The sequence below is a fragment of the Oncorhynchus keta genome, chromosome 28 (genome assembly GCF_023373465.1).
Source record: "Oncorhynchus keta strain PuntledgeMale-10-30-2019 chromosome 28, Oket_V2, whole genome shotgun sequence".
Classification (NCBI taxonomy): Eukaryota; Metazoa; Chordata; class Actinopteri; order Salmoniformes; family Salmonidae; genus Oncorhynchus; species Oncorhynchus keta.
The window spans coordinates 56,636,526-56,647,939 of record NC_068448.1 but is presented as its reverse complement, the minus strand read 5'-3'; the positions used below and the strand labels follow the sequence as shown (position 1 = coordinate 56,647,939).

Here is an 11,414-nt window from a genome sequence, read left to right as displayed (position 1 = left end):
AGAGAGAGAGGAATTAATCAAATATTCTAAAATTGGATGCATACGAAAAAGGAAAGTTTTTTAGCTGTCCAGCACACCCCAGCTCGCTAGCCCTACAAAGAGGAGACACTACATCACACACCCAGGCACGTAACCCGGACATCCAGAAAGGGTCAGGGGTCAGCTCTGGTAGAACATATATCACCCTCCAGAATGTCTAATGTCTATCTATGGTATAATGATGACACTGAGGCCAGGAAAAGTAATTATGGGATTGCGTTCTCTAGGTTAGTATTCCCTCCATCTGTTCTCTCTTTACCTGTAAGGCAACTTCGCTCCCCATGTGTCAGGCAAACTAGGCCTCCTCTCCAATTACGGACCAGGTTAAAAAAGCTTTTCACTGTGTGTGTTTCCTGGAGGGAGGAAGGGAACTTCCTTTGGGCTCACTAAGAAAGAACAAGATGCATTCTCTTTTACAAGAGGAGCGGTAAATCTGACCTGGGTGTCAAATAGCAGCCCATACCAGCCAGACACATACCGAAGAATACATAGGGAAACAATAGTCATGTAGCACAACGCTTCATTTAACGTACAGCGCACAGTGGTTCCAAGATTATAACAAAAAACAGCTTCCGTTAAACATAATTGGTTTACTTGCCTGAACATTTTTTGACAGTACATAGTTGTAAATAATGAACCCTGTTGATTTGTGCACCAGAGTTCCCTTGACAGCATTTAATGGCCCATAGCGTGAATGAACACACACACACACACACACACACACACACACACACACACACACACACACACACACAGGTAGCTAAGAGAGGATTTCCTGCCTTGCCTCTTCCCAGCAGTAGACTGATTGGAGGGGACGAGGGGTTGGCCATGTTTGTTAAGGTAATGGACCGAAGGTGAGGTAATTCACAGGGTACACACTCCGACACCTCGGAGTTCCACAGTGGAGGAGGCTCTCCCGCAACTTTACACACACACTCCCTAAGTCTACACCCCACTCCCTGCCTCAACCTCCCCCAGCCTCAGCCACAGGCTCAACCTTACCACCACCCCCAGCCACCAAGCCCTCAGCCCCCACCCCCAACCCCCAACCCCTGCACCCACCCCCATCCCCGCCCCCAGCTCTAGCCACAAGCCTCATCCCCAGCCTCACCCCAAGCCCCACCTGAAACTGATTAGCAGGCCAACCCCTGAGCACACAGACCCATATGGGGAGTCTCCAAGTGGGGCTACAACCGGGCACACTGAGGCCTCCAGCCACCTCCTCCATCTCTATAGAAAGGAGAGGCTGAGCAAACACAGCTAATTGAGACTTAACAAGCACTGCTGGTTTAGCACGAGTCTGCTAAATGCCGTATAGGTTCTTGGAATTGTGTTTGTTAGATTGGGCTAGCATCTCTCTGTCTGAGTGCTTAGCCCTTTACAAGATAAAGTTGTATTACCGTATCTTTCCCACCATCTCTGGGTTAAGTCAATGCACACACAAACACACATACACGCACACGCACACAAATTGTCTCATTTTCAATGTGAAGAAAAAACTGCTTGGGTCAACACATTCATTAGTTTAATGAGTTCAATTGTATTTTGGTTGACTAGGTCTTATAGGGGCAATTTTCACATGCTCCCTGACACTGAGTAACTCTGTGTCTCAGTCTGGGTTGTAAATCAGGACTGAACCCTTTACCACACAGTGAATCATTACCTGTTGTTGGAACAGATTGAGTACAGTGGCAACAACACACTGTCTCACCTCACACCTATTCGACCATGCCTTCCCTCCTCCTCCCTCCTTATTGTTATAGTGTGTGTGTGTGTGTGTGTGTGTGTGTGTGTGTGTGTGCACACATCTCAATCATTGGTGTTTATTGGCGCTTCTGGAAGATTAATGGGTATCTCTCCTCCAACACACACACACACACACAAACACACGCATGCACACGTCTGGTTGGTATTGTTCTGCCTCTGAGCCTAATCAAAGGTAAACGCCCATTTACACTGTTCTTATCTCATATAGTAAACCAGATCTAATGTCTTTAAAGAACATAGGTACCATCTCTCTACACACACAGGCAGACTGATGAGTTAAAGTGTGTTTATTTTATTAGATTAGTGTGTCTGCTGCATGTGAAAACTCCCTCACATGACAAAGACCTGGCTCCAACCCAAACACAATACTACTCAACCTTAACGCCACTACTTTTCTGCTTCAATCGTTCCTTCGAGTTCTTGGGACTATAAGGTTCCATCTGCAAAAAGATGATTGAGATAATTGACTTGAAAGTTCTGAACCCTCATTGGTTTGAATGATGTCAGTTATTTTTTATCTTATATTCTTTTGAGAACATTGAACAGAACAAGGCTATATCAATAACTCCATTTTGACAAAAATACCTTATAGTCCCAAGCTCTGGCATAATTCTTGGACATGATAACGGTAGAATAAAATACACTGATTCTTACATCATCCTTGTTAAAAATCACGTAACGCGACAAGATACCACATTTGACTTATGTGTCAATAAACGTTGTATTTAATATTACTCCAGTTGTAGGTCAACATGTGGAGTTTGAGTTGACTTGGCGTTAATATTGTTTATAGCTTATCAAACACTTAAAGCCAAATGCAGGCCACATAAAAAAAAAATATTTCAGAGGTTGCATATCTAGGTAACAGAATGCTTTCTGTGTCCCGTCAGACAGGGGCTCTGCTCTTCTACACTGGGTCTGCCACGCTGGGTCTTTGAGCACAAATGCGGGAAGTGCAGTATAAAGGAATAAGGGAAGCATTGAAGTCCCCTTGGAACCCAACCACACCACCCGAGAGTCTCAGTAGTGAATTGAAAATAATAAAGTTCGGAACAGATGCAGTAATCAAATTTCTACCCTTTCAAACTTGGAATGCTGGAGCTGTGAGTAACCCAACTCTGGATTTAGTCTGCGGATGTGGGTTGTATCAAATGGCGCCCTATTCCCGAAAACAGTGCACTACTTTTGGCCAGGTCCTGTAGGGCATTGGTCAAAAGTAGCGCACTATAAAGGGAGTCGGTTGCCATTTGGGATGAAATCCTGGGCCAGAGTGGTGAGGGTCCAGTTGGTGGATGGAGGGAACACACATAGCCCCCATTTCCATGTTAATTCATATGTGTTCAGCAGTAATACCCTATCACAGTGTAAGTGATTCTGATAGTCATCTGCTCGCTCTCTGCTAGTCTGTTTCATAATGGTCTGTTCAGAAACCAAACACCTGTTGTCAGCCTTTAACCATGAACAGGCTTTGTTTTTACTTCTGCAAGCATTCAATACTAATAGATACTAAAGGACGGTGCCAGGAGTAGGCTATATGGCTAAGGGAGGGGAGTCATTGGCTATTTATAAACATATTACACCTTCAATATGTTTTGTAAAAATACATTGATTTATCCATTGTTTGTCACATTAACATATAATGTCTAATTAATGTATTGCCTAAACAAAACTAGACACTAATCAGGGTAGCTTATGTCGAAAAACTGAATTGTCATGAAACAAAGTCGTAATTGTTTATTGCAGTAGGCTGTTAAGTTAATTTAAGCAAACTACACCATCACTTTACAAAGAGTAAACTGGACTGGACTAGTTGGAAGCAGGGGGTGGGGGGGTACGTTGTGCTCTGCCAGTGTTTTACAAACTGTGGTGCTTGTTCTTGGCGTTCACGCAATTACCCCCCCTGCGTGAGCCCTATACAACCGCTAAACAAAACATCAGCACCTCAATTAATCAATAAATACCCCTTTCTCACAGACAGACAACCCCCTGGGCAGCCCTATCATGCGCAAATGAACCTGCTGAAGAAGAGCTCCCATTCCATTATGGGTCGTAGTGGTATTTTAATTCTGTTGAACATCGTATTTTTATCAGTGTCAATAGTGATTGTTTTCTTTTACTGAAAATTGACAAAGGTATAAAATGAAAATACCGTGTGCATTTTCACTTTTAGTGTGGCTACTGGCTACTTTTCATTCTAGCGTCATACAAATTACAGTAGCCTATATAAATGTGATCGATATTGTGTTATTACTGTATTACTATTATGGTATTGCTATTCTACACCTGGTAAACCTATTCACCTCCCTTTACGCCTTGTGTTACACGAATACTCCGTCGCATTTCTAATGGAATTGGTCAAACATTACCGCAGGCAACTGAAAAACAAACTAAGGCTATTAAACAAAACGCTCAGAGAAAACTTGATTGACTTATCCCAAAGTCCCGCCCCTGCTGTCTGATTTGTCAACGAAGCATGGGGGGAGGACTTCACGTCTCCAATATAAATACTGAACGTGGCGTCCGTGGCACAACGAATTGTATGGGCAATAGAACATAGAGCACACACAACGAATGTAGCCACTGCTTTTCGAGAAACAGTAGCCACGATTTTTAAACTTCTATAATCGTTTTAAAAGGAGCATGCAAACCAATTCAGGGGAAAGAGGCCTGGTCGAGGATAAGCTACAGGATAACCATAGCACCTTTTTTTTTTTTACAAGGGAATAAAGCAGGGTGTTCTGCATCTCTCGCTTCTCCTCAGTCCTCAGCCATCTTGACTGCTCCTGCTCGCCTGAAGGCTATATTTTCTCACCCCGCTCCTCCTCTGAAAGTATACACGGTTTGCAAATTGCTTGCAACTCCGTGCCAAAAGAGTAAGCGAGATGGGTTCACTGTACACGATCTAATTAGACTGCGCAGGCTCTGGCAAGAGACAGGAGCAGGCAGAGGACTACTGTACTGCTGTTTTATCAACAGAGGAGAGGGATCCGATAAAGGATGGAGTGCTACCTGTCGGGGATATACCTGCTCCTCGCACTTGCTATTTTACCGAGATCCAGCGGCACCACGGCGAAGGAAATCACCTGCCAAGAGATTGCGGTGCCTCTCTGCAAGGGGATCGGCTACAACTATACCTACATGCCCAACCAGTTCAATCACGACACCCAGGACGAGGCGGGTTTGGAGGTACACCAGTTTTGGCCTCTGGTTGAAATCCAGTGCTCGCCGGACCTCAAGTTCTTTCTTTGCAGCATGTACACTCCTATTTGCCTAGAGGACTATAAGAAACCACTGCCACCGTGCCGGAGCGTCTGCGAGAGAGCGAAGGCAGGCTGCGCGCCTCTTATGAGGCAGTATGGTTTTCCCTGGCCAGACAGAATGAAATGTGACTCGCTACCGGTTCAAGGCAATCCGGAGATGTTATGTATGGACTACAATAGGACTCACTCGACCACAGTATCACCGGCCCTTTCTAAGCCTACCAACTATCCGGGTAAGGCGTTTAACCCTAATAAAAACAACAAAGGACACAATCGACCCGGTGTTCCCGGTAAATACAAACCGCCGGCTCCCTGCGAGCCGCAGTGCAAGTGTCTTTCGCCCATGGTCCCGGTAAACACTGACCGGCATCACCTCTACAACCGGGTGAAGACCGGGCAGCTTTTAAACTGCGCCATGCCCTGCCATAACCCCTATTTTACGCAAGACGAGAGAACGTTTACCGCGTTCTGGATAGGTCTGTGGTCCGTGTTATGTTTCGTGTCCACGTTCGCAACGGTTGCCACTTTTCTCATAGACATGGAGCGGTTCAAGTATCCAGAGAGACCCATTATTTTCCTCTCTGTCTGTTACATGTTTGTTTCCATCGGGTATATCGTCAGACTAATCGCTGGACACGAAAAGGTGGCCTGCAACCGGGAGTATGACGTGGAACACATTCACTATGAGACCACTGGCCCTGCACTCTGTACTGTTGTGTTTCTATTGATTTATTTCTTCGGCATGGCCAGTTCTATCTGGTGGGTCATTCTCTCTTTGACATGGTTCCTGGCTGCTGGGATGAAATGGGGAAACGAAGCCATAGCCAGTTACTCCCAATATTTTCACCTGGCTGCTTGGCTTATCCCTAGTATGAAATCTATTGCTGTGTTGGCCCTCAGCTCTGTGGACGGGGACTCAGTGGCTGGAATCTGCTATGTTGGCAATCAAAACTTGGACAATCTGAGAGGATTCGTGTTGGCCCCCCTGGTCATATATTTATTTATCGGCACTATGTTCCTCCTGGCCGGGTTTGTGTCCCTGTTCAGGATACGCAGCGTGATCAAACAGGGTGGCACCAAAACAGACAAGCTGGAGAAGTTGATGATAAGGATAGGGATATTCACTGTGTTGTACACCGTACCTGCCACTATTATAGTGGCCTGTTACTTCTACGAGCAGCACAACAGACAGAGTTGGGAGATCACCCACAACTGCTCCTGTCTGTCGGAGCATGAACTGAACAAGCCGGACTATGCGGTCTTCATGTTGAAGTACTTTATGTGCCTTCTGGTGGGCATCACGTCCGGCGTGTGGATATGGTCGGGGAAGACCCTGGAATCATGGAGGACCTTCTGCACGCGCTGCTGTTGGGGTAGCAAAGGGACCAGTGGCTCAATGTACAGTGACGTGAGCACAGGACTAACCTGGAGATCGGGTACTGCCAGCTCTGTATCTTGCCCAAAACAGATGCCATTGTCACAGGTTTGAAGAGAAACCCATGGATGGACTAATGGGCTAATTGTTCCGGAGCTTGGCTAGCACTCTTTTTTTATACCAGTTAGCATTTTAACATACTGTTGAAGAACTGGTTATAACATTGTAGCCTACCTGGCATTAACAAGAGTTCATTCCTACCCATTCATATGTATAGAACACATAGACTGACATTTCTGGGCACATGGGCATTATGTGTTCTTTCTTTTTACGCAAAGAAACATTTAGTTCATAACCCTATAAGGACTGATTGATAACCTTAACATAGTGCCAGTCAGATGTAATTGTATGAATCAATCAGAACAATATCAAAGATGGTTTAAATTAAGCCTTAATAGTGCTCAAATATTATACGTGTCATTTTTTTAATTATAAAGATGTATTTATATAATGGTTATGTACAAACTTGTAAATTCTGTATAAAAGAACATGTATAAGCTATTGTAAATGTGTATAAAGTGTAGAAGATGTCTCTTTGTAAAAAAGCAAATATGACTTTTATTTTGACAATAAAAATAAACATTTTTGATAAATGTAAAACTTCCGTGTAACTTTTCCTAAAGCTATTTGATTCTTCTACAAATCACTCCCTACTGGTACTCAGTACGCACGCGGTGGTTCCTTGCGGTCAGTCAGTCACCATGTAGAAGACCGCTGTAATAGATGCTTTTGTGAATCTGAGCAGCAAAGAGAAGCCTTTTAAACCAATGGCCTCGTAATTAGAGGCCGGGGTTGAGTTGAAGCATCCCCTCTCCATAAAGGGTTCAAACTCTTCACATGCTTTGCATATAGGCCCGCTACTTCATTGATTAAAAGAGGACCAAGTTGAATAGAGTTTAAATGTAGGGAATGGGTTCTTTTCATCTGTCGGGTACTTTGATCTCACTTTTTAATGGCAGAGGATAAAAGGTGACATGTAGTTAGAAGTGTCCCTCAGATGCGCCAAGGATCCCCTAATGTCCAATTTGCGCGGCTGTTGTTGCTTTGATGGACGCCGTTATTGAATTAAAAGAACTTTTAGGGCTCCTCTCTCGCTTTGGTTTTTGTCAGAGCAGAGCTGCAACTCTTCCCATTTCATAAAGCTGAATCAAAACATCTCTGTCTCAACTCTCTATGTAGCCTATTATGAAGACCGTAGGGTTTTGACATGATATTGAAATGGCAGTGAATGCTCCACAGCTGGTCTGTTCACATCATGTCACATCTTAGGACGCCCCGGGACAGACGTTTTTTGCAGCAAATGTATCTTTGTGTCCAAGTAACCCCAATGCATTGGCATAAGATGATACAATATAACCCCACATAAAAGGTGCACATTTTTTTCAGCAAAATGTCAAATGTGACTGTGATCCTCTGATGTTTGAGGTATTTTTCAAGGATCTTATGTGTTTTGTGGCCCGGCTAAGAGTTATTTGGATGAAGATCCATGCAATGGACAGAGATGTCAATTGAGAGTGTTTTAAAGCGAACTGCTGTGAGTCAAAACACTGGACCTAAATGAGGTGTGTCCATAACAGAATGCCTGGAATGAAGATAGGCCTATTAACTAACAACTAAGCCTACAGCTATAACACTGTTATTACAAAGTTATGACACTTATTTTCATTTACCTGGATCTGTGCTCTGACCTGGAGCTTCAACTATCAGCTTTGAGGAAACAGTTATTCATTTGTGTTACTATCAACTTTACGCACATGAGGTTGGCCAAACTTACCCTGCAGAGGTAACTTAGGTTTAATTTAAAAACCACGCAGATATGATTTCATACTCCCACCTAGTGGTAAAAAGAAAGCTGTGCATCTGATTTCCTCTTAACACGCACGTCTATTGAGCAAGCGGGCGGTTCAGGGCAACCGGGCATGCCCTGGCTTGGCTGATTGTCACAAGATGTAATTATCGGAGAACCGTCTGTTTCTTAAGAGGATCGTAACCCAAATCTGGGGATGTTATCTAAGAAAGTAAAACCTGAACCCTGCGACTCCCTGGGAGTGTCGTTAAGATGAGCTTCACATCGTAATCAGAAGTGACTCCAAAATTTCAAATGGCTGTCCACTCTGACCTTATGACCCGAACACACAGATTCCATATAGTTCCCTTTTGTTTTCTGAGATGACACTTTTCTTCACACATCGGATTGATACGTGAATCCATTTCAAATCTGTATTTTTTAAAGCATGCATGTGTTTTTTTGTGGAAATAACCTTTGTGTTCTACTCAGAATAATAGGCACATTTATTTTAATTTTATTTTATTTAACCAGGTAAGCCAGTTGAGAACAAGTTCTCCTTTACAACTGCGACCTGGCCAAGATAAAGCAAAGCAGTGCGACACAAGCAACAACACAGAGTTACACGTGGAATAAACAAACATAGTCAATAAAAATGTATATATACCGTGTGTAAATAGCCTACAATGTATCACCACTGTGGTATCAGACAGAGAAGAAGGTAGCTAGCCTATCCTTCCACCTAATATCAACTATTAACAGAGTGAAATCCTCACCAACAAGATTAAAGAACTCATCTTGAATCCTCTAGTTTTGTGCAGCGAGGCAAGAAGCAACCTCCCATTGCATTGCAGCGATTGACTTGTCTGATTTCCTAATCAGTGGCTGCAGTGAAGCGAAGCATTCGTAGCCTTTATGTTGTTCCTTTTTCTGCCGTACGTGGTAAGAGATGCATGCATTCTGACATGGCCAGGCCATTAAATATTAATCACAGTGTTTGAAGGAGCAACACAGAGGACTGCAGAGGGTCAGAGCCAGGTTATGCTTATTAAACGCCATTGATCGCGAGCGCAAGCACACACACACACACACACACACACACACACACACACACACACACACACACACACACACACACACACACACACACACACACACACACACACACACACACCCTTTTCATCTCCTAGTGCGTGAGGTGAGATGTGGAGTGGAGTAGGCCTATACATTAGAACAAAGCCTTAGTGAGGATGGAGGACACACAGCAACTCTGACACCAACCTCAGATAATTTGCTTGCCAGAAATCAAAACTGTTCTCTTGGCTATAATCAGCCTATGTGTCACCAACCCCAAACAGCACGTTGGGGTGTGCGAAAATCACAAAAGAATAAAAGGGACACAAATGTAATTAGGTATTGTATTAATATTTCACCACAGTGATCTGTGACTATACCACAGCTTTGCTGAATACTCATTTGTATGTATTGTTTTATTATTATATTTTTTGGGGTCATTTAGCAAACACTTATCCTGAGCGACATATAGGAGCAATTAAAGGTTAAGCGCCTTGCTCAAGGGCACAGTGTAACGTCGTTCTTCGTTTGTCGAAAGAGAGTCGGACCGAAATGCAGCGTGGTAGTTACTCATGACTTTATTGGAAAAAGCGACACATGAAATAACTATTACAAAATACAAAACAACAAACGGAACGTGAAACCTATTACAGCCTATCTGGTGAAACTACACAGAGACAGGAACAATCACCCACGAAATAAAAAGGGAAACCAGGCTACCTAAATACGGTTCCCAATCAGACAACGAGAATCACCCGACTCTGATTGAGAACCGCCTCAGGCAGCCAAGCCCATACAACACCCCTACTCAGCCGCAATCCCAATAATACAAAAACCCCAATACGAAATACAACAACATAACCCCATGTCACACCCTGGCCTGACCAAATAATAAAGAAAACACAAAATACAAAGACCAAGGCGTGACACACAGACAGATATTTCACCAAGTCGGCTCAGGTATTTGAACCAGCAAACTTTCAGTTACAGGCTCAATGCTCTTAACCGCTAGGCTACCTGCCGCCCTGTCCCTTCCATTTACAGTGAAGACGACAACATTTACAACTTAATAAAAAAGACCCCACAGCTGTGTATCCGAGTGTATGAGTACATCTACTGTATGAGATAGAGCATGCCCTGACCCTTGTGCTCTGTGACTTGCTCATATGGAGTGGGAGGGTTCATGACCCCGTAGACTGGTTTTATGCTCATGTTCCCAACAGGCCTGTTCAAAACGCAGATGTTGAGAAATAAAGAGCTCAGCGACATCTGTGTTCTCTCAGATTTTGGAGTTACACCACGAGGGAAATAAACGTCACAGAAACGGTTACAGTTGGGCTTGGGATTAAAGTTGCTTTATGATTTCGAAACACACTAGAAGACAGGCTTCCCCCACACCTGACTCTACCACCTGCTACACCCAGTTTGTTTTCCCAAATGGGAAATTCTATCATTGTGACATATCCTTTCTTCAAAGTATCCTCTGATCCAATTAAGTTACCTTAATTAACTTCAAAGACCACTTGACAAGTGGTCCGACAGTCCAACTAAGAAGTCTGCCGTTTTAGTACCTCTCTAACTTAAGGACAGGTGTCAACAGAGCCAGAACTGTTATTGTGTGTGACAAAGATGTCATGTTAGCATGACAACAATGACCCTGCAAAGGGAGAATGGTCTGTACAACATCCTGCCTCTCAAGAGTTCCCATGCAACCCCCTTGTCCCCCACACGGCAAGGAGGAACACAGTGCTCCTTTCCCTCGGTCCCCCTGTGACTGACACACACACACAAAAGGAAAAGTTCTCCTTTTATCTGAAGGACTGAGCTATTTCCCAGACGTTCTTCCACAAAGGACAGTTTATAGTCGGACCACTACGATATTCAGGAGGGGAGACATGCAACATGGAGAATACATCTCATACCATCTTGCAGGGGGATGCCTAACTGTGAACAGACCGTATGGCCACGTGTTCATATATACAGTACCGGTCAAAAGTTGACACCTACTCATTCAAGGTTTAAATTTTTTTTTTTTTTAATTTAACTATTTTCT

General features: G+C 43.8%; 1 protein-coding gene across 1 annotated transcript; it reads left to right on the top strand.

Annotated features, from left to right (window-relative positions):
* The first annotated feature begins 4,349 nt into the window (after nt 1-4,349).
* On the top strand, nt 4,350-7,095 carry fzd8a (frizzled class receptor 8a). The gene has a single exon (XM_035741618.2). The coding sequence runs from the start codon at nt 4,804-4,806 to the stop codon at nt 6,553-6,555; it is 1,752 nt and encodes a 583-aa protein (XP_035597511.1). The 5' UTR covers nt 4,350-4,803; the 3' UTR covers nt 6,556-7,095.
* The last annotated feature ends 4,319 nt before the right edge of the window (nt 7,096-11,414 follow it).

Coding starts and splice junctions, on each gene's coding strand:
- fzd8a (XM_035741618.2), top strand. CDS start 4,804: ATGGAGTGCTACCTGTCGGGGATATACCTGCTCCTCGCACTTGCTATT.